The 24128-nt window shown below is 48.2% G+C and overlaps 1 protein-coding gene across 7 annotated transcripts in view; it reads right to left on the reverse strand.

The window, feature by feature from the left end:
* Positions 1 to 625: 625 nt before the first annotated feature.
* Positions 626 to 24128, reverse strand: part of TMEM104 (transmembrane protein 104) — a 49145-nt gene continuing 25642 nt past the window's right edge. For all 7 annotated transcript variants that reach the window (XM_064522630.1, XM_026099014.2, XM_064522632.1 and 4 more), the window contains exons 9-10: positions 17865 to 17958; positions 626 to 4745 (exon numbers count right to left, since the gene is read on the reverse strand). In XM_064522630.1, the coding sequence (XP_064378700.1) occupies positions 3985 to 4745; positions 17865 to 17958 (855 nt within the window). In that variant the 3' untranslated portion in view covers positions 626 to 3984. The remainder of the gene's footprint in view (positions 4746 to 17864; positions 17959 to 24128) is intronic.

Consider the following 24128-nt stretch of genomic DNA (forward strand, 5'->3'; position numbering starts at 1 on the left):
AGCCACCGCCTTTCCACGAGCCTCCAAATGACTAAAACCCACCCTGACCACCACAGGGGCAGCGCTGCTCCTCGGCGATGTTTAAGCCTTCTCCATACCCGCTTCTCTTGCTCGAGGTTTTTATTTCTCCTTCCGCGGCTGTAGCTCTTTGAAGTGCTGCAAAAGACCGAATCCATCCCTGATGCCAGTTTGATTCCAGATTTACAGTCCCAGCCCCAAAATCCTCCCCTGCTTGTGAGGTCCTTCGAGAGAGTCACAGAGAAAGTATTTATTTCCACCATAAAGATGTGTTTTAATATTTTAACATAAATCAAGCTGCGCTTTATGGTGATAATAAATTTGTTGGCAGAAACTGCCTTTGCAGCCCGAGGCAGTGGAGCGATTCAATTTGTTTGGTTTTAAGTGTTAGGAGATGTAATTGAGGAGGAGAAAGTACAGATGTTTTAATTGAGTTCCCAGGCACCACCGAGAGCTGCAGGGGACGGACACGGAGGAGGAGGTGAGGGTCTCCGTCGCCCTCTCCGCCTGCCGTTTCTCCCCGTCAGGCGCGGGAGCCCCGCCGGGAGCAGCTGCTCGCTGCCCCTGCGAGAGGAGGAGGGGGGTGAAGAAAGACGCTAGACTAAAATGGATGTATAATGTGCATTTTATTTTAGTTTTAATCCCTTTTTCTTTTGAAAACTAATTACAGTCAGGACAAGCATCACGTGAGGATCTGTAATTTTGAATATAGCATTGATAACGGCCAAATAAAAACAGACTCATTCCTGAGCTGCGAGACGAGAGCAGCTCCCGCCCCGCGCGGAGCTGGGGTAGCAGTCAGGGTCACCCCAGCTCTGCCTCCCCCAGCCCAGCCGCGGGCAGCGCCGGCTCCAGCGAGCCCTCCCCGTCCCCCTCTCACTGGTAATTTTTAAGGCATTGCTATGTCACGTTTTATATGAAAAATGTTCTCTCCACCGTGGAGTTTCTTTCCACTAAACGCCCCGATTCCTAAGGTAGATTTGTTTCGCTGCTGTGCAAGGACAGCAGGTGTCTGGCATGCTCGGTTATTTATTTAAGAAGTCGCCCGTGCTCCTCGGGGCCCAGAGCTCTTCCAGGGAGGTACCGTGGCGAACGGGGAGGATGCGCGAGCGCAAGGCAGGCAGCTCTCCCCGCGCCGCGGCCCCGGCTGCCTTCCCAGCAGCTCTCGGCTTAGAGCTAAGGGCCCTCGGAAGCTGCTGCCGAGCACCGAGGCTGGGGGAGAGAAGGCACGTCTTGAAAAGCAAGTCCATCGGACGAGAGCTGCCGAACCGCTGTGCCCGGGGGGCTGGCGGGCCGCAGGCGCTCATGGCAGGGTGAAGCATGCGGCAGCACCGTCTCCCAGCCCTGGGGGCTTTAGTGGCTCCTGCTAAAGGAGACGAGCGCAGCTGTGCTTTACTCCACGGCAACCCCGGGGGAAAGGCGCAGCGGGCAGGATGCTAGGTGGTCTCGGCCCCCCGCACCCCACTCCTGCTGCGAGCGGCGGAGTTTGAAGGCTGCTGCTGTACGAAGAGAGACTCCTTCGCTGCCCGTGCAGCTTTGGGGCGGAAAGAGAGGGGGAGAAAGGCCAGCCCCATGGGGGGAAGGGATGGACGGAGGCAAACAAGGAACCGAGGGCAGCCGCTCTCCGGCGGGCAATGAAAGGCAAAGGCGAGGAGCTCACGCAGTGCCCAAAGGGACGGAGCTGACCCCAGGGCCCCGCAAAGCGCAGGCAGCCCGAGGCAGCAGCCTGCCAGGAAAGGCCTCGGCCCCCTCCGTAAATCCACACCCGTGCCCTTGCACAGAGGAGCAGCTGCCTGCAGCATTTCCCCCTTCCGAAGGCTCGATCCCTCCCTCCCGCCTCGCCCGTCTCCCAGCCGTGCTAGGTCAGAGCAGCCCGGCGTGCCCCACCGCGGCACCTGCGCCCTGTCCCGTCTCCGGCAGCCAAGACGGTGCAAGAGCCCGAGAACAAGCAACAGAAAGGCGCAGCGGCCTTCTGTTCTCGCCAGGGCCCCGCTCTGCCGCCGAGGAACTCGCCCTCCGGACTGCGTAGCTGCTATCGCTTCCTCGGCGAGGCACCAGCACCGGCTACCCGTAAAGCAACTTGTTCATCTGGCATCTGGGGATGTTTAAGTTCACCAGCAAGAGCTGCCAAAACCTGTCCAGGAGGGAGCTGGAGATGGGGGAAACGGTCCCCCCGGCTCCTCTCCGAGCAGCGCAGCAAGGACACGCTCACAGCACCCAGGCCTGAGAGGTGAAGGGACTTTTGCTTTAAAAACCACGTAGTGTGTTCGTACAGCTCCAGGTACCTGCCTGCTCGCCCCGCAGGAGCACAAGGAAGTCTTACTTGAAAATAGAGCTTGATTAAAAAGCAGCTGCAGTTCAAAGCTTGCTTTTAGTGAGCAGTGACGCTTAATACTACAGCAGTGCAGAGGGCGAGAGGATATAGCACCAGTGGCATGCACCTGGCTTTGCACCCGCTTTAGTAAGGGTTGAGGGAAGAAAGGCTTAAAATATTTCAGGTGAAAACTTCTAAAGTTATTCCTTCTGCTATGAAAGCCTATATAATCTTTGCCTAAGGGCCTCAGATCTCCGGAGCTGATGCTCTCTGTCACTGGGTGGTACAGTGACCTCGAGAAGCCTCAGGAGCAGAGACTAATCTAAGGCATTAGCTGCCCCCACGATAACAGGCACAGAATTACCTGGGAGCCAAGCAAACTCTCAGATAAGCTGAATTAAGACCAGCAAGAAGCCCACCTTAACCCTGCGCAGAAGGAGAGCATGGGTGGGTGCAGAGCAGTTTCAGGAGGGCTCTAGCCCTCTCTCCCATCACACGAGCTCTGCTCCTGCAGGGAGCTGGGCACAGCTGAGCCATAGCGCAGCCTTTTCCTGCTGGCACCAGCCCATTCCCTGGAGTTAACACCCACCTTGTTTCAAGGCTAATTACCCAGCACAGGAGGCTGGAAATGTGTTGGCGTGCACAGCCAGGGCTCTCGCAGATCTAACCCGCATCAGGCCTGGGTAATTAGCACCTCCCCAGCCCACATAAATCCTGACCACTGCAGCCGGGGCCTGGCCTGGTGCACCAGCCCCGTGTGAAACGGAGAACAGCTCTGCCAGCTGAAGTCACTTAGCTGCATGCAGGAGCCAAGGGAAGCCAGGCTGTGGTTTCCTTTCCAAGGGTGAAGAGCTACACCCCTGCATGCATATGGACACTGCTCTATAGGACTAAGGCTGCCAAAACAAACAGAATAGAGGGAGAAGTGTGAATGTAAACTCCAGAGATGAGGAAAAAAAAATCCAGTTCTGCTAAGCAAGAGATCCCAGATCCCAGGCAATCCATGGTGCTCCTTACCCAGAGCATAAAACAGGTTAATGCTTCTGGAAGAAGAAGGTGTAACAGATATTTTAAAAAAACAAAAAAGAGGGTTAGGGCTATTCCCACCCTAATTTATTTTCTCCACCCTCAACTGGCACAGGAGTTTCGTGTCTGTGGGGGTCCCAGATGAAAAAGAGGTTAATTTCCCCCAAATTCCTGCTGGATTCTGTGCACAGCAGGTCCCTGTCTTTGGGGCCAGGGATATTTAGCCGACTACCGTAGTGAGCAGCCAAGGCTGTCAGCTCTCCCGTGTGCTGAAACCTGCAGCGCCAGAGGAGAGCTGCAGCAAGGGCGGAGAAGTGATGCTTGAACAGAGCTCAAGGCAGAAGCGGCTGGGCACTGGTTAATCGTACAGGCTGCCAAGAGCTCAGCCCCTGGCTTTGTACAGCGGGTCTGTGAACCGGGATTGTAAAAAGGCTGAGCCTACTCCATCCACACCCAAAGTGGAAGTGGAGAAAAGAAAGTCTGTGTCCAGGTCTGACCTATGTCACCGAACCAACGGCCTGGAAACTTCCCTCCACGCTGCCTCCTTCCCCCTCTGCAGTCTCAGAGCAGCTGAAGCGCTGGAGTCTCCTCCGGAGCCCCAGAGGGAGCACGCCGCCGCGCCCACATCACAGTTTTGACTCACTCAGAACAATGTTTGCAGTCACAAACATGAAGCAAGAAAAGCCCCATATGAGCACGAACACAATCCAGAAGGTGTGCCGGAAAGGGGACAGGTGCTTGTTAACGGTACCGCTGCCGAAGACCAGCTGAGTGTCCTTCCGACTACAGTACGCGAGGAAAGCCGGAATGAGGTACTGGATCCCATTCCCAGCATAGGCTCCCGTGATTCCCACCAAGGACTCCAGATCGTGGGTGCAGAAAGCCACCAGCACTGGGGGAATCAGTGTGATGGCAGGAAAGACAATCCTATCCACCACCCAGGGGTAGGTTCCCCCCTCTCTGTGGAAAAGGGTCTTCCAGTTGTTGCGCAGGGTCACAGCAATGATGGGGAAATTGGTGCTGATGGTGAAGACTGGAAAGAGGCCCAGGAAGTAGCGAATGAAGGCGATGTTGATGATTTCACAGTTGGTGAAGTTGAGCGTGTACATGTCCATGAGGGTGTCATTGCGGAAACAGTAAATGGCAGTGAAGGACAGGAGGCTGTAGAAAGCCAGTATCAGGATATAATCGAGCAGCACGAGCTTGTTGACATGCCTCTTCTTGGAGATGGGTGTGATGAGGGACGGCAGGGAGTGCTGGCACATGAAGGAGTAGACGCACACCCCAAAGAGATTGCGGATGCCCGACAGCTGGGCCATGGACGGATGACCCTCTGCTTGGCCTCTGCTGATGCGGATGAGGGCCAGAATAATCATGAGGATGAAAGCTGGGGAGAGAGAATGCTTCAGGTCAAGCCCATGTCCACACTCCCCACAACCCTCCTCCCATCGGCACTGGCAGTCTCGGCAGCAGATCTCCCGACTGCGCCACAGGAGCGTTTCCCTATCTCTGGAGAATGCGGTACTGCACATCAAAGGCAAGATACACAGGAACTAATCACGACTTCCTTTCATTGCTAGTCGGCACACAAGGGAATAGGCTCAGGACTGTCTTTGGCAGACATCTTCCTCCAGTCTCCCCCCCCCCGGGACTCTCCCACCTGTTTTAGGAAACGATTGCTCTAAGGCCCTTCAGAAACATAACACTAACACTGCTGTCCGAACTCAACACCCTCTTCCCCGAGGGTCTCAGGCCATGTAGGCTTCTGCCATGCCCACTGGCTAATTGTCACTGTCTAGAAGTGACTTACAGAGCTTTGAGCCTTGACCTCTAAAGGAGGAAAAGATCAAACCTGGCTGCAGAGTCAAACCCAGTAATATTCTTGCAGGGTTTGTGGCTGGACTAATATTTTCAAGACCTCACCTATATATACAGGCAGATGCATGGGAACAGCCACTGTAGAGCTTTCCTGTCCCTGTGACCTGTCAAGCACAACAGCACAAGAACTAGCCAGCCATTTCCTGGGTAGGAAGAACAGGCTGTCTGTAGTTAATCCCAGGTGGAGAAGCCAGTCTGGAAGGGACTAAAACAGCAGTGAAAAGCTGCTATTAAAATTCATCACTTCGAGGCATGAAGTCTGCTGGTCTCCCCTTTACTTATGTCAGGGAAAAGCCTAATAACATTTTATCAGCTTGTCACAAAAAGCAACTTGCTATAGACAAAAAGGAAATGGAAAGATTGGGCTAATACCTTTATTTACTCTGCTGGTGGAAATTTGAGCCAGAAGCAGTTATTGCTAGACTGTTATTCCTAGCGTGCCACAAACAGCAGAAACCTAATTCTGGTATCAACCTGGGAAAGGCGATCATCAGCTGCTGGAGTTAACAAGGAACAGGGGAAGAAGCCTGCCTGGCTGGGCAGCAAGCAGCAAAATTTACAGTCTGATGCTGGCAATGGATGGGCCACTGTAGACAGCTGTCTCCTGCACATCAAAGCACAGCTATGAATTACCAGGTATTGAAAAAAATAACAAAGTGCTGACACTACTATTATGGATAACTTTGAATGTCATAAATAAAACAGCGGAGAAATTAGAGCAGCACACATCCCCATGGCCAAGCCCAGAGCAGGCAGGCCACTGGCGTTGCAAGCAGGGCAAGGATACTCGCTTGCTCTGCTGGAAACCGGCAGCCAGAGATGGAAAGCCTTGCCAGGGACTGGCCTAGAGAAGTGATAGTTATAGACCAGTTAGCAGATGCTGTCTCTGCTGTCCCCAGAGAGACCAGATTAACCTTAGCTGAAGCATGATCATCTCTCACACACACACCCCCCAACAGTTTCCCAGTTTCCCCTCTCTCTCCTCTCACAGCAATCCTTCTTTTCCTCAGGTTGCAAACGCTGGTCTCATGCTGAGCACTTAGGTATCCACATTCCACATTTCACCTCTTACTGCCTCAGGAAACCTCTCAGCTTCCAACTGTTTCCCAGTGACAGGGAAAGTCTAACAGCTCTCCACAAGCAGGCACCGGACTGGAGAGATGACAGCAGATCTATCACTCCAAGGCACCACAACAGCCGAGCAACTTTGGGAGCGCTGGGCACTATAGATCTCCCCAGGACCAGTCACAGAGGGCCAGGAAAAGCAACAGCTCATTGCTCTGGGCGTGCACAATTCCCCTTGCCTTCACTCAAGCCAGCAAGTGAGAAGCGCTGTGAACACAAGTATGGTTGCTGCGTCTTCCCACATTGCCCATTGCTCCCCAGAGGAGAAATGCTTGCCAGCCACATCAGCTAGAGCAAGATAACCTTAAAGAGATGTGCTCCAGGTGACAAGGTATCGGGTACACTCCCTGGGGCTGCACATGCTAGAGGAAAGAGAAGGTGCCCTGAAAACCAAGACAAACCAGGTTAGGCAACTGTGGAAATACACTGAGGCCATTCCTTTCCCTCTCGCTTGGGGAAGTGGTCAGCCTCCAAAGCCCAAAACCAAATCATTCCTGTATCTTGACTGGATTTAACTGCAGAAGCCTTGTACCTCTTTCCCTGCCCACAAGACAGTAAATCTCTACCAGCTATGCTTAGCCAAGGGTAAAGAGTGACCTATTTCTATCTCCCAACTCTCTTGCCATTGGCTCAAAACCCTGCTTTCCACACCGAAGCTAACAGGACCGGCTGGACTTCAGGGGAGCCTCCAAGCTTGTAACCAGTCTTCAGTCAGAGATACAAAGGCTCTTCTCTGCCCCAGCATGTGTTTTTCTGGTAGGGAGTCCTGAAGGATCAGGTTTCCAGTGGATTTCCTAAATGACAGATAGACGCCTACAGACTTAAGAAACTAGAACTCAGATAACCTTTGTTTTTTCTTAAATGCTTCTTTCAGAAATTAAACCTTCTAAAAATATGAGGAGTGATAATCCAAGACTAAGATCTAAACTCCTACTGTTTTCAAGAAGGCAAGGCGTGATGCTTTGCTAAACACTTGGAATCAAGGTTTGAAGTGTTATACCAGCCTTTGGGAGACCGTGCTGTCCCTTAGAGTAAACAGCTCCTTCCCTGCCCTGGTGCAACAGTACCCTCATTTTGTTAGATTAAAGAAATCACACTCTTCTGGTCTTCCCTTCTGCCCCTTAGCACCTTTCTAGCATCTAGATTTAAATCAAATCCCCCTTGGATTCTTCACTCAAGCCAGGGCTCATCTGTATATAACATAGCCCTCCCTCTCAACTCACAAATGCTGTTTTGGGAAAGGAAGCCTACTCCAAGATATCTGGTAGTCATCCGATCATTCTTGGTGAGACCCAGGGAATCCTGAGGCTGGGGACAACCATGCTCTGGTAGTTAGAAAGTCTATCTCAGATAGCTTGTCTGAGCTATCAGTGCCACAGAGAATTGCTTCCTACTTATTTCCATGGACTGAAGTGGATTCCTAAAGAGAATCTCCTTAAGACATCTCAGATCCCACTGGGCCAAGGCACAAAGCTGACTTTGCTCAACTATATGTGAAGCTTTACTATAGACAAGAAATGGTACAAAGAAGATCAAAACATCATTCCTCCTGGTTTTTGGTTTTCTTCCTTTCTCCATCCACCCTGAGAACCATGTACGTGGGATAAGCCAATGACTCTTCCCAAAGTTCCCAGCTCTGGAGGAGGTGCTGTGACCTAGCGTTCCGCCTGCCCTAGCACTAGTGCTCTGTGGATGCATTACCCTTGAGAGAGGTGGTAAACTGGAAACCTGCCCAATTCCAACCCCAGAGATCACAAGAGCAACCCTGCTCTGACAGCTGTTTTCTCTCACTCCCCGGGGTGGAAGTTTTTCTTGCCCTGCTCCTGGAATCGGAGAGTTAAAACATTTGCATCCTAGATTTATCTCCCTGTCCCTGCGAGGAGGCAAGGCTGAAGTGAAACTCTGAAACCTAGTTATGCTGGATGATAAATCAAGATGAAGAGAAGATGACAGACTCTGACTGACAGGCAGCTTTGAGCAGACGAGGCAGCACAGGATCTTGCAGGCACACACAAAGACCCTGCTCACATCCCCCTCTACCCGGGACAGCAGGCTGAAGGCAGAGCCCCAATGTACCATTTCAAGTCACCTACAGTTGCCACATCAGCTGCTCCTACAGTGCTCCTTCACCAGGAGGACACGGGTTGGTAAAAAAGCCCTGATCTTTTCCTGAACAAACAGAACAGAGGATCTGAGCAACATGCTTCAGGAAAGAACTTCAGATACCCACAACAGCATCAGACCCATTGCGATCCAACACACCACTGAACAGGCTTTTCAGTCAACAAAGCACGGGGGACACTTCACCCAACTCATCTCCTGGTCTCTAGAGATTTGAATATCCTTTTTACCAAAGGATGTAAATGGGCCTGAGGAATAAAAAGAGGGGGTATGCCACAGAGAAAGAGTTGTGATGCACTCTCATCACCCCTGCTCAGTTGCCTCTACCTACAGACACCTCCCCTCACTCTTGGAGAAAGATACACCAGCTCTTTCTCCCAGGCAAAGTGGACCTTGCAGACAGTTACTGCCTCCTGTCCTGCTTGACTCAAGAGATGTTGATTCAGAGACAGACAGCTCTGCTACGTTTCTTGCAGATGGAAAAAGGATGAATATGGATGAGCACACATCCAAATATCAGAACCCTCGGAAAATACGGGAGTCTGGGGGTATTAATAAGTACATTTTTGTGAGCTTCGATAGAAACATAACAGAGCTGTACAGAGAAGCAGTGAAGATAATAGTGAAGATAATTTAGCCATTCTAAGTTTAAGTATTGTTTCGCAGCATCAGAGCAAATACCTTTGCAAATGATAAATGCTGTCTCATGCTTGTGCTTCATTTCTCTGCAAAAAGGCTGTTACAGGAGGAGGGAAAAAAAAGAGTCCTAGGCTGAAACACTTTTTTCCTCCAATCATAGGAGGCTCCTGGAAGAAGAGGAGCTGACAGCTGATGTTGAGAATGAGGTCCTGGTTTAACTCTCCCCGTGTGCCCCTAGCGAGACACTATGCTATGCTTGCAAGATGTTTCACCTTGTAGCCCCCTTCTGTCTCTCTCTCGGCATGTAGAAAACGATGGGAAGACCCTAAACTGAACCATGCTGGGAAGAGGGAGGAGAAATTCAGAAAGAGCTGGCCCGGCAAGGAGGATGTGAGCTCAGAAGTGAGGTTCTGCAGAGTTCTGACTTTGGATAACCTCTCTGTGATCCCAGCCAAAAGCAAATACAGCTCCCCAAGTTCAACAGTAAACTCCCACCTTCAAAGCATTGGTCCCAGTTAAAAGTAGGATGGTTTTACTGGCTCTTGAAAGCACAGAGGCAGACAGCTACAAGCCAGAGAAGAGCAGAAAAGTTACTGAAAAAAAATCAGAACAAAGGTTACATTACAGCTACCTGTACGTTAAGAATCAGAAAGGTAGAGATGGGGAAGAAATATCTTGCACACCCATTCACCCACAGCTCAAGTCATATCCTTCCAACTCTGCCCCTACTCTCTTTCCTCCTTCCATGAGGAAAGCCCAACGACAGCATCACCAAACCAGTCTGTCATCCCTCCCAGCAATCCACACCACCTTGCCATCAGCAGAGCAACCCATGCCTCGCTGCTCCCCTACCCCCACTCGGAGCCATTTGTTTAAGCAGGCGCTGCATTACGCTTCTGACACATTTGCGGCAGGGCCATCCGTCAGCACCGGCTGATGGTGTGACAGAGCTTTCTTGTCGAAGCGGAGAATCAATATGCCAGGAGATAATGATAATGAATCACCCTTTCATAACGCACGCCGCTTGCTTCCCTTTTCATACATTAGGCTGCACGGATTCCGAGAGGAAGAAGCCTTCACAAGCTTCCTGGGCCCATTCTCTTAAGAGGGACTCAAAGGACAAAGCTTTCTCCCCATCTTAACCTTGGTCTTGAACCCTCACCAAGCCAAATCATACCAGACCACTCTTAAACAGAGGAATGGACCTCCTCCAGTTTATCATTAGGCAACTCTTTCAAGAGAGAAGGCATAAAAGCAAGACTGTCTCCTCCGCACATACTGAACAGCACAGTGCCATGTCAAGACAATTTCTCCTTCTGTATCCCTAGCTATCACTTCGTTTGCCCATCTTTATGATCGATGTCTTTCCAGGCTGCTATTCCCCCACCTCAGAGGCAGCTGCCTTCCATGAGTTCTCTGGGCAAGTTTAAGAGCCTAGTGCAGCTCTCTGGAGTTGCAAGGCATTATGGATGCTGTGGTATTTGAAGTCCTAAAGCATGGTTGGAGCTCACTAGGCTGGCAGAACAGCATATCTGAAATGAAGACATCGATTCTCAAATTTAAAACTCGGTTATCACATTTCTCCTCCAGAAGCTGTATCCTGTCACTTGCTTAGGACCTCTAACTCTCTAAACTCTGGAGCAGCAACTGATAAATTGTTCCAGGCTTCAGAGGAGGTTTCTACATGAAATTATGGTAAAGGGGTAATATGAACACTAGATTTGCCCCATCAGGTGTGGAAACTGGAGTAGCTAAGGATCAGACGAGGCAATGACTGAGCCTGAAGAACTGTCTCTGGGAAGATAAAGGATTTATGAGTGCAGAGACTACGTGGAAGCAAGATGGATCTGTTCATAGAAGACAGCAATTCTCTTGAGAGAGATGTCAGAAAGAGAAGAGGACAGAAATGACTTCCCAGAAGAGAGTTATCAGCTATGAAAAGCTGTGGAACATTACTACGGCTAGTTCTTCCGGTGGAGAGCAGGGACCTGCAGGGATAAATTACCTCCCTGCCCCAAAGACTCATGCAGATTCTACATGGCCGGGGACTGTTGCTCATACAGCAGGGGAAGCACAGCAACATGTTGGGCATATGATCACAGAAGCACGATGCAACTTACCAAGAAGGCAAGAAAAAGGTAGCCTGAGAAATGAAAGCATTGTATCTCACGTCACTACACTGCTACCCATGCCATTTCACCCACGTTGCCACATTTTGCTAGCTGCAACCCTCTCAGACATTACTGCTGCCCTGGCCTTGGGCCAAGCAGAGCCCATTTCGTTAACAAAGGAAAACTTTATTAAACAGCACCAAGTCTTTTTGGCTGTCAAAAGCAGTTCACTAGGACTTCTCTGCTGTAAAGACATCACCTCTCTGCTTTTCTTCATGGTTTGGGGTAGTGCTTGCTACATGATAACTAAGATTTACAAGTAACTGCCCCAACCTGGTAACAACTCCTGCTGTGAAACCGTTGGAGCTACCCTGCTCTCAGCCCGCATTTGCTGGTCTGCATAGACATCTGCACAGCAGTAACAGTTCATAGGGAGAAAAAATGCTCTGTACTCTGGTGTTTATCACTGGTGCTTTATCTCAACATATGGGAAGGGAAGAGCAGCCAGGGAGCTTTGTTTGCTTCTGCTGGAAAATCACCTGTATAGTTTATTGTCCCCTCTCTTTCAGTCACTGTTGGCAGAAGCACCATAAAGCCTTTACAGCTGGGACTCGGTTCACAGTTCTGAGCCCTGCTCTTGACTTGGTCTATTAGCTTTGATGGTTGCTTCCCCCTCCATGCCTCAACGTACTCTTCTGTGAGAAGGGAATATTACACACTTTGGTGTCACTGTGAGCCTGAGCTAGGGTTTTGCACGCCTTGGAAAGCACTGGGTGCAGCACGCCCATGTCCCATGAAATCTGGGTGTTCTGCGGCATCAGCCATACCTTCCGCATCTTGCCTCGGACCATGCCCAGCAAACAGTTGTAATGACCTTGTCCCCAAAGCTCCTCCTTTCACACTCTGCACAACAGAGAGCAGCTTTGCATGCCAGACTCCTGCCCTGAAAATCTGTGCGGGCACTGTCATCCAGACCCTTTAGCAGAGCAGGGACACAGGGCTGAACTCGACCTGGCGTTTTCAGCTCCCTCTCTCCAACTCTCAGACCCATCAGTTTGTCTCTGCTGCCTGGATAAAGTGCTCTTTTCAGGAATGCCGACTCCTCACGCAGGATCTCAGTGGTCCTGTCCAGCACCGCATGTCACTCTCCATCTGCATCTGAAGCTAACACGGCACTTTCACTCGCAGTGGCACTGCTTCACCCCACTGCACCCCACAAGCACCACTGAAATGAGCTCCTCAGCCGACAACTCGAAAAGCAGGCATGACAGAAGCACAGCCTTTTAACTAACTCTTCATAAATATATTCACTTCTCTTAGTGAATTATTTACCCCAGGCTCTGGCAGCAGCTTTCTCTGCTCAAAAGGGATATAGGAACATAAAGTAACTTTGTGGAAGAAGGTTGTCAGAATCCTTAAAACAATTCAACATGCAACAGTGTCCTGATTTACAGTTCAATTCCATCTTCCTTGTCATCCCTTATGCTCTGCTCTATGAAAGGAGAGGGGCAGAGGTCTAATGGGCCCTTCCATAAGCTGCTGCAGAGAGCTCCATTTTTAATCTGAAAAAGAGGCTGTCCTGAGAACTGCGGACATTGGCAAACTAATCTCTCTGCAGGATACTGGAAATACTTCAGATAATTGTCATACCCTCCTACATCAGCCTCTGCTTTAATTCTTACAGTTTACAGTTAAACAGCAGAGTCACTCTAGGTATCCACACTAGATCAACTCAAGCATGGCTAGTTAAGCCTGCTAAGGATGGCAGGAACAGTCACTACAGCATCTGAAACCTGTTCTCTCCAGAGAAGCATTGAAGACTACAACAGGCGGGACTCTGGTGGAAAAAGCAGAAGTACAAGGAAATGAAAAGATGTGAAAGTCAGCCTCAGCAGCGTGCTCTGGAGAGCCCTTCCTCAGCTCCTCCCCTAGCAGCCTTCCACCAAGTAGGCTGGAAGAGGAACACAGCTTAACGCACACTTCCTGCTGTTCTGGTCCTTCCTCACTCCATCGTACTGGCCATAAGGAAAGAGCTAGGCAGGAGGTTAAATTAATGGTCTCCAGTTTTACACCCACAATTTGGGAAGAGTTGGAAGTGATCCATCTGAAGGGCTGTAGTTACTAGAATGGATGTAGTATGGTCCGACTATGCTACAGGGAGAAGGAACTGAGCATGCAGCAGCCAAACCCAGAAGTTTATTCCTCTATAAAATGGCTCTTTATTAAAATACAATACTTTAATAACTACAATATAACATCAAGAGCAGCACATGGAGCAAATGTCCCAAGTGGGAGCTGTCTGGGAACATTTGCCAGAGACTCTTCAATAACAGCAGCAATAATCATGCTACCACAATCTTTAAAGCCAATGGTCCCTGCCTATAGAGCTGGGCATCTCAGGCTCTGTAACAGGCTGCAATTAATCGAGTTAGCTGCTTAACACACAATAGCCCAATGTTTGCTGCTGAGCTCCACAGAGCCCTGTCCTTTTCGTTAACTTCCCTAATCCATATACCTTTCTGTGACGCTGCAAGATAGTTATAATCTAATAATAAAGAGAAGTAGGGCTGTGCACCGGAAAGCTGCGTGTTCCCTTTGCTTTGACAAGTGCATCAGCCTTGTCTGACTTGGTCTGTTCCCTGCTCCCTTCACCAAGGAGAACGAGCTCTGCTGTCCCCTCCAGCAGCTCACCCCTAACACCATCTATTTGACCAAGATTAGCGAGAGGAGGAGAAGAAAACAGACATCAAGTCTCTAAAGCAAGCAGTCTATCACTACCAAAGATTTAAACCCTTCGGGGAGAGAAGAAGAAAAAGAGCCAGAAGCCTGAGCAGCAAAGTTTAAAATACCAGCAGTTCAGTCTAACCTATTGATGGCTTAGTTGGATTAGCCTTCATCAGAAGACTCCCCATTCCAAGAATCTTTTAAGACACCTGCAAACAGGCTCCAAACTCCAAACCTGATAAAGACCTGGGCTAATAACAGCTCCACTCTTTTGTTAGGCTGAGGTGGAAGGAAGCTGAAAGAAAAGACAGAAAGAGAAATAACTGTTGGGGGAAGGAATCCTCCCTACCCCAAAAAGAAGATCCACGTTCGTGACGTACTTATCTGGTCACCCAGTCCGGGCCTTGGGTGTGCTCTTAGTAGCGTTGCTCAAGCACTGGTTGAGCCAATAAGGTTTTATTCCTAACTCAGATCAAGGTCTCACCTTGAACGTTATCTTGATTTTCCTGACTATAGCCCTTTCTCCCTTTAAGCATAGCATGCTGGCTCCCTATCACACCCCTTAGATGTCTATACTTAGAGTACCGAGGTCTCCCGAGGCAGTTCAGACACCAGCAGTAGGAGCGAGCTGACAAAGCAGGTTGAGGAGCTTTTGCTGTTGGATATGGGATGAGGGCTTGGTGTAGGCAAACCCTCACACATCGGCCAACTCTGAGAACCAAGACTGCTAAAAGCACAGACAAGTCCTTTAATTTACGTACCGACTACTGCACTAAGTTTAACCATTGGCACTCACCCACGTGAGGCAGCAACCAATTTTGCAGCCAAGCGTGTAAGCTGTTACTCTTCAGAAAGCTGCCACTGGATCCATGTCTCTGGAACCCCTGTCTCTGCCCTCAGCCCCTCTCCACCTGGAGATGCAGATCCACCCTCCGTGCTCCTATTAGTCCTGACAGGAAAAACGCCTCACCGTGCCAGCCTTGTTTCCAGATGAGCTGTGTTCAGCAGGCCCAAACAGCAAAACTCCATCTGTCTGGGCTCTCTGGCGGTATGGCACTTGAGCTTTCAAGCTCCTTCTTCAACGCTCTCCTTTTAGAGACTTGAGAGGTGTCTGTCCTGGCTAGTCCCCCTATCCTGGGATGAAAAATGCAATAGGGATCAGCCCTATGTCTGGCTGCATCTCCACATTCTTCGAACTGACTCAATATTTCTTTCCAATTCAGGTCCTAGATGGTGTATTTTTCATACAGAGACAGAGTGAAATTTTTCTTCGCCATGAGGTGCAGAGATCGACCGCTGTAGGCTTTGTTAGCTGAAGCGCTGCTTGTGATGAGCACAAGGCTCTGCAAAGAGGCTAGTGACATTTGATTATCACTTAGATGAGGAGAAAGAAGAAAAAGCTACTTTCAAAGGCAAGGCTGACACTGTTACAAACACTAGCAGAAATGACCTTCACACACAGCTAGCTCTCTCTGCTGCCAAGAACCATCCTCTCAGCCACTGTCATCTTTATCTCCAGTACACCTGGGGCAGTGCAGTCTTACATCAGCCATTGCTGCTGTGAAATCCAGGGGCTTTTCACCAGGCTGGGAAAAACAGCGTGGGGGGAGGTGGTCCTGCATGGTAGAGAGCCTGAAATGGCCTCATAGCTCAGAAAGGAGGCTTGGTTTTTCAAATAATAGTGCAAAGTGTGGGTCACCTTCCCATCCACACCAGGCCAGCAGACACACGTAAACTGAACAACGCACTATCTGCATGGGAAGAAGTTTTCACTCGGCAAAGCAAACAGCTAGGCTGGCAGCTCCAGCACTCAGCTCTGCTGCTCAGAGTGCCTTGCAGAGGGAGAACCACCTTCAGCACCACATGGCTAAACCCAACCAAAGGAGGAGGGAAGAAAAGGCACAAACTGTAGCGGGACAGTAGTCTACATCTGGCCATTGGTATTCAGGTCAGAAAAGCTAAGGAGACTACAAAACACAGGCTAAAACCATTCTTTAGTATCTTGTCTAAGCTCCATCACCAACACAAGACCTACCCATGTTTAACTCAGAGCCCTGCTTTTGGAGAAGGGAGATGGTGGGTGATGTGAGAACGTGCAAGAAGCCAGCTTGGTGAGTCTGAACAGCGCTGGATCCATCCTTAGCCCAGAATCTGCAGCAGAGTGCGTTACGCTGTTCCCTGCATCACATGGCTTTCTGATAAACAGTCTTTCCTAATAAATCTATCCCTCACTGTACACATACGGAATCCATTGCTCTGAGTTGCCACTAAGGTACTGTCAGAGTCATTAAATATCATTATCTGGGGCAGCTGTTCCCCAGTGGGCTGATGCAGGAATCAATCAGACTAAAGCATGAATTTCCCCTGTGCTTCTCCAAATGCTGCTTTTGTCCCTCTCCATCAAGCGACAGAAAAAGAGGCAGTTTGCCTTTACGGCAAGGTTTAACAAACCTCATACTGGAGGGAGCTGGCTAAAAGGAAACCAGTGGCAGACCAGACAGGCATCAGGTTGTCACAGAGACAGGATGAGGTCTGACTGATGTCTCTACCGGGAAAGAGGAGGCCAGGTGATTGGAAAGAGGCCAATGAGCTGAGAAGAGATTACTTTTTTTACTTACTTTAATATCCCTTAATGAGATAACCTCTTTCTCTGCAGAGCACAGGGGCTTTCAAACCTTTCATGTGCTCAAACAACAAAGGGGAGAAACCGACATTCAAGATTTCCACACCACCCAAGGTCAGCATTCGTTAACTCAAACTATTCAGCATCTGAGGCTCCGGGGCTTAAAATCCAACCTCATTTCCTTGGGTGACAACTGCTTAACCCCACCTCAGATGATCTTTGGAACAGAGAATCTCTATTCCCCTGAAGTGACCGCCAGCCATTTCCAAACAGGATCTGGCCTTTGAACTTGCAGAAAGTTGTATTTTCCCCAACCGAAGTCAGGTCAAGTAAGTGCGTGTGTAGTGGTGGTGGGAAGTAGTCTGAGAATCAGCTTTTCTTCCTGTTGCAGGTCAGTGATAGGCATAAGCAGCACTAACCCACGCTGGACTGGTCTGGGCCCATCAAACAGGAGACTGCTAACCTGCTGAAACGCTGCTAGTGCTGTAGCATCCGTTCTGTTCGCTCTGAGTATCGGTTATCCTGTCTAGGTTAACACAGTAATACAAACCCCAACATAAGCCTCCATAAGACACACTTGCACCTCTCAGCCTGTAAGTGCATATATACACACAAACCAGGTATGAAGCAGCTGCATCTTTGGATGACAATAGCACTGCAAAAGCAAGGATCTTTTCCCTTGAAGGAAATACGGTTTGCACTGATGTCTTCCCCAAAGCCCTTGGGGGTAAGATTTTGGAAAGGGCTCATGACAGCAGTGCTTCCCAAGGACAGCACAGATTGGTTCAGGAGTTTTCATTGCGACATATCCTATGCTAAAGCAAAACCCAAGGAAAAATGCAACCAGATGATAAAACGAGGGGAAAAAAATTCCTAGAGAAGTCCCTTTTGTCCTCAGATCAAAAACAAGATTGTTCAAAACTTGTTGTACACATGCTGAGAGAGAGACTTACTGCAGAACAGCAACTGGTGGTTAACATACTTAGCCCAGACAAAGGAGGCCAGTCCAAATCTCTCCCACCTCTCTCACATAAATGAGGTTAAAGCTGTATCTACCAGACCATGTTTGGTCAAGAACAGTGTTAGTTTCAGTCAGAAATTTCATCCCAGAAAAAAACCCACATCTTTCCTGATCGAAGATTTATCAGGTCTAGACAATCCTGCTCAAAGAGGTTGTTTTGACAAGCATTTGTTTTCAAACAAAAAAAATCTTGCCAAAGAGATTCATCAATAGCTTGACTCAGTTCCATCTACAGTGAAGAGGTGGGGGCCTGCCAAGACTCACCTATCCATCTCATCAGGGATGTCATGATCTGTAGATACTTTGTCTTCTGCACATTGAAGAAGGTGAAAGGACCCAGGAGAAGAGTGAATGCTGCCTGGAAGGACAAAAACATACATTAGGTTAAAAACCAGAAATTCTGCTATTAAGACAAATTTATTGGTAAAGCTAAGCTTGCTTTGAAAGTTCACCTCCAGACACATCTGTTTGTCACTGAGCTTTCTTTGTTGCTTAATTTTACAGCTGGTTTGGCTGAGACACAAGGGGGTCAAGCAAGTTGCTTGATATCAGAGAACATGCCTCAGGCGGAAGTAGAGAGCAGGATCCTCTTGGCTCTCAGCCGTTTGCTATCACTGCTACAGCACGCCTTTACTGACACATTTCAGTATGAGCTCTCAGTGCAGCTTTACAGAACATTAAATATTAAACTGTGGCATCTTTGTCCGGGTACATGCTCAATTTAGGTCTGGATAGCAATAACTGTGGCCAGTCTGCTTGCATTAACACTGATAGGCTGGCTTGAGGTGTTCTAGGCTGAATGGCAATGGAACCAGGTCTGCCCAGACCATTTTTTCCATGCTTTAAGTTACATGTTTTGTAGGAAGAAGTTTACACCATAACAGTTAAGCTGTTGACTGGCAAGATAAAATGTTTTGCAGAGTAAGGAAAATCAAAGAGATACTCTTAAGAAAGAACTCTGTTCAGTGTGGAAATTAACGGTACTGTCAACGAGGACAATTCTCTCCTCACTGCCCTCTCTTAGGTGTGTATTTGGAAATGGATGGGCCTTTGCAAGCTAAACTGGCGAATGCTGTAGTACCAGTTTGTTGCATCTCTTTCAGGTGTGTCGCAGAATAGGCCCAACAAAACTGGAAGTTAAGACTGCGGTTTCCTATGAGAGTTCCCTCTAGCACTCTACCACAGCGCACAAGGCAAACACGCTCTCAGCCCATACCAAAAGGAGCCATGCTCTCCACCCAGCACCATTACCACGGGGGACTGGAGCACCACTCCAAAGTCCTAGCTAGTCCAGGTGGACAGGAGAAAGAACTTGACTCCACGAAGATGACAGACCTTGATTGAGGTCTGAATTTGGACTGAGAGAAGCCAGTAGGACACTGTTTCAGTGCAGCTACCTGTACTGGGGAGATGGCCCGAGCGCTACCAAGAAGAGCTCTATCCATGATCCGGGGGCAGCACAGGCTGACAACTGCTACTGTCACGGGCTAATGGTACGCTAGCAGATCCAATCAGTAAGACAGCAGCGTCCAGAAGACCACAGCACACACTGTGCAGATTTGTTCAGCATCCCAGAGGGATTTTAAAGACAAATACTAAACATTAATATTTACACATTGCTCTTTTCTATGACTTCTTAAAGCAGTTCCCCCAAAAAGGTGTCACCAGAAGGGAAGAACAGAGACTCAAAAGGGCAGGCTGCGGAGCCTCAAGGTCTCTGTCGACCCCAGCAGAGTCAGTGGCAGCACAGAATCCAAGCTATTTTAAGCTTAGTACAACCCCAAGAAACCTTTCTTTGAGATTGTTTCAGAACATCTGCAAGGCAAATTGGAAACGCCTCACGTCACAAGTATTCTCAGATGACCAAAGTAACTCCAGAGAGGGGACCAGAGGAGAGAACCCTTGGTTCCACGTGTCACTTGGTCAAGGCATATTCTGACCTGGGGCCACCATTTACTTCAAGCTTTGTTTTTTCTACTTGCAAAAGGAGGACAGAAAGCATACAGAGAATTCAAATTCGTGAAGCAATTCAGGATCCTTGGAGGAAACTCTGAAATCACACAGAAAATACTATGTCACAGGCATAACTGACAAGACTAAGAGCTAAAACAGCCTTAACTTACAGGACACTCAATTTTAACACAGAAGCAAAACAACTAGTTACAAGTCTTTTTATTCTTCTCTTTCTGATTCCTTTCTTGCAGTCAGGTGCGTAACTCCACTCTCCTGCCACACTCTCCAGCCCTCTGCAGACTGCCGTTATGTCCTAGGATAGTGCACAAACCCTAAAGGACTAAAACTTTTGAGAGATGTAGATCAAAGTAGACACAAACTCTATCACTGGAGATTATACTCAAGTTTATAACTAATCTCTCTCAACTCCCCCCACCCCCCACACGTGCTATTGAACACAACCTCCCTTCAAATCATGTATGCTTACACGTCAGATAGCTGAACTAAGAGAGACAGATGAAGGATGGCGATAATTAAGGAACAGGTGTCTTTTGCAAATCAGAATTTATCAGAACCAATTGGTGAAACAGCAGCTCAATCCAATGCAAGGACTGATACAAGATCCCCAGTCACCAAAACAGCTGGGTCTGAAACCTGGATTTGTCTTAAGCATCGAAGAAAGAACTGTGTTGAGCAGCGTTTGGAGCTCAATTGCTGAAAAGCATAAAAAGCATCTTTAGACACTGGAAGCACCTGGATCCCCTAAGTGCTTCCCCACAACTACTACAGAAGCGTGAAGAGTCCCTCTCAATTTTACACTCCAGCTTCTACCGTTATTCTCCAGTGCTCTCAGCATCTTAAACAACTAAATCCATTGATCAGCAGAGCACATCTTTCAACTCTCCATCTCCTCTGCAGGCTTTGCTTCTCAACACATTTGGGGGGAGAGAGATACGAATCATTGTGCCTGAAGGGTTGGCCTCCCCTCCCATCCTTTTTGGCAGTGTCTTTTGTTCTTAACAAGATCCTGGAATTGGTCAGAAGGAACCAAGAGTGAGATGAATTCAAGTGTGATAGAAATACATATTACCTTTTCCACTTGATGCCCATTAATGAACCAAGATGGGTATCCAAAGATCAATACGAATGCTGCTAAGGCCTGGAATGAGATGAGGTTGCACTGCTTTGCAGAGATTTGTGCCAACCACTTTTAGGAAGGGAAGCCACAGTACACACTGAACTGCTTGAGAGGAGAAAGGCAGAGCAGAAGACGACATTAAACAGCAAGATTAACATCACTTCAAAGTGAAATTGTGTACAGCTCTACAGGAGTCAGCACATGACGGGAAAGAGGAGTCAGTTCCTCACCCTTAGCCAAGAAGTGAGGAGCAAGGGCTCAGTCCCTTGATCAGAGCTGACCTTACGAAACCTCAGAAGCATCCTGAGGCCAGGTAGCCTAATTAAAAAAGCATCCAAAAAGGACGAGAAAAGACCTTGATGCTTAGGAGGAGGGTATCTACTTTCCCTACCTCGCTGTGTCAGGCACCTGAGTGCCCTTCCTACTCCGGACTTAATTAGTTTCATAACTTCTCCCAGGGAAAAAACTAAGTCCAAATAAGCACATGGGACAAATATACACCCAGACTTTCTCCTGATGTTCTCTAAGCTCAGGTTTTCCCCAGAGGGATATAATTTACAAACTGTGCTTCATTACATGTGCAATTCAAACAATCTGAAGCCTACATGGAAAAGTGCAACAGTTTGCCTTGCCAAACGTCAAACATACAGAGCTCTCACACACCAAGAAAGCTCTCCTGAGCTTTCCAGTTCACCTCTCGATCTAGCTTAAAAATTCTCCCAGGAGTTTAATCATTCATTTCCTAAGCCTCAGCACATTAACCCAAGGCAGAATGAACGTAGCCTACTTCAATTAAAGATTTGTCTATTACTGAGCTGGTTTCCTAGTAGGAACAAACAGGTTTAACAAGGCCTTTTTTATTTTTAATTTAAACAAGGTAAAAGAATCCTCCCTTTGGCTAAGAAGGAGCATCAGCTCTACTGAATGATGATTACATTCACAACAGGGTGGAAGAGAGAAACCTTCACTGTTTTTGCACAGAGCTGGCTGCTAAGAGACATTCCCTAATTTCTCTCCCAACCTCTTCCATTAAAAGGGAAAGGCCAGATATGTCCCAGGCCCGTTGCAGACGGTACATGGAATCCATATACAGCAACAAATAAATGCAACAGATGCAAAAAGCTTTACTTTTCCTTCCAGCTTCTTTTTTTCTCGCTGAAAATGGCATGAAGACCCAGCATATCACTGACTGAAAGGAACAGTGGTTTTGTGACTTTTACTGAAAATTACATTACGACTAGCAGAGAGGAAAGGACGGCAGCTTGTCACCCTGAATTACACTGCCTTGCAGGCTAGTAGGAGCCACGAGCAGCAGACCAGCTTGCTCAACCCTGGCAGGGTCTTCAGATCCATTCCCCCCACCAAGCCAACCCAGAGCAGTGCAGCAGCCAGAAAGGCGCCCGGGTTGGGGCGCCCGCCCCAGCCAGCAGTGCAGCCGCTGCAGCATACGGCATTTTTATTTGCCTCCATACCTGTCAGCTCGCAGCATTTCAGAGTGAAACGCAGCCTGGTCAACTTGAGTCTTCTTGCCACAGGGAAACTAGCTGGGGTGTACCATCGCCAGAAATATATCTCTAGAGGTATCTTTTATTAAAGCTCTTATGTTAAAACTTGGTTACATAACTCTGCTTATTGGTTTATCTCAAAAAACAAGAGTAAGACCAAGTATTAATAGGACATCTGGCTGGTTTTATCAGCTTAGTTTCAGCCAAGAGGACCACCAAGAGAGCTCTCAACTACTAAGTCACAGCCATCTAAAGCCAAGAGTAATTCAGACCATATAAAATGCTTTATGCCAAAGTCAGAGGGTTATATTGACTAAACAGGCTCTTTATTGACCTGAAGGGTACTTAAATCACTCTGAATCAGTACAGTTCAATAGCTTTCATCTGCTTCCCAGCATGCGGCTTTTACAAAAAACCAATATGGCTCAGGAAGTACAATTAGCATCCCAAACTTTGTTGATTCATGTACTAGACATAGTAACTACAGCATTATGGCTAGCGCTTGCATATATTTGTAAGAGCACCAACTGAAAATCAGCTTCATTCATAACTGTCACTAGAACTTGCTCATTTTCAGGCTCCACGAACCCATCTGCAAGAATGACATCTGTATTTGGTGCTCACTGAGCAGTGAATTAAAAAGAGTAGCTACCATTTCTTGTTGATTTAGAGCCTGGAAGCGCTCTCAGTGAGGTTGAGTAGAAATAAGGTATTTGCATAAGGAAAGTGAGACAATGAAGACTAATTTTATTAAATGGAGCAACTACTCCAGGAGCAGAGCAAAAATGAAAGTTCAAGATTCTTTGGATAAATCCATCCAAGCAGTGCAAAGCTATCATACCAATACAAAGTTAGCAAGGCTCAAATATCAGGCCAAGGAACCCTCATTGTAATATGAAGAAAAGAAATTTTAGTCCGCTCTCCTTAAATATCACCTTTTGGGCTGTGCTCCCAACCACTCTTTCCTTCCCTCCTCCCAGCCTTCCTGACCCTCAGAGCCAGGGCTCACACCTCAAAGAAAAACCTTCCTTGGAAGGTTTTTTCTCACTTTACCTTGACAGAAGAAGTGCCAACATCTCACACAGGCTTCATTTCAGGACAATATCAACTCTGTTTCTCCAGAAACTGATGTTTAAACTTCATAGATGCTGAGCAACAGTGTCCCCCACAGCCCTGCCAAAAACAGAGAGTACTACAAACGACTAAACCCTAATGGGCAGCAAGCTGACATTTAAAAAGGAAGAGTTAGCAGTTTAACAAAAGGGATGACTCTAGTAGACTTTGCCATCTTGGTTGGAAAGCTCGGAGTTGAATGCTTTACCGAAGGTATGTGACGACAAGTATGGAGCATTCCCACAGCAAAGCAAGATCTGACAGGCAGATGCAAGCTCTACTGAACTAGTACCTCCCAGAGGAGGCTCGCTCTTTGATTCAGCGTTTAGAAGCAAGGAAAGTCGCCTTCAACGCTAGGAAAAAAGCAGACATTTCATACATGCTGTCAGGAGTGGCAATTTTGACGCCAGTTTTGCTTCTGCAAGATGTCCCTGAGCTCGGAGCCCCTTCACAACCCAGATGAGTGCTGGAAGGGACAGACAGAACACAAAACAACAAAACCAGTCTGTGCAAGTACGGAGATCAGACAAGACGTTACAAGAGCCGGGGACTGGCGGCTCTGTTTTCATGTCAGGTGCTCTCCTCTAGAGTACGTCTGAAGAGGCATACAGGAAAAGAACTTGATTTACCAGTACTGACACTGGTCGGAGGTTTCATCCCTGGCTGGAAGCTTGAAACAGAGCTACTGTCTTCAGCAAAGTAGTTTCTTTTGAATTTGTGTTCCTCAAGTCCATTCGTGTCCTCAGGGTATTTTTAGGACCGACTTCAGACAGAAACGTTTCCCCACTCCCTTTTGTTGCTCTGAGATAAGGAAAACGA

The sequence above is a fragment of the Dromaius novaehollandiae genome, chromosome 18, assembly GCF_036370855.1.
Source record: "Dromaius novaehollandiae isolate bDroNov1 chromosome 18, bDroNov1.hap1, whole genome shotgun sequence".
NCBI lineage: Eukaryota > Metazoa > Chordata > Aves > Casuariiformes > Dromaiidae > Dromaius > Dromaius novaehollandiae.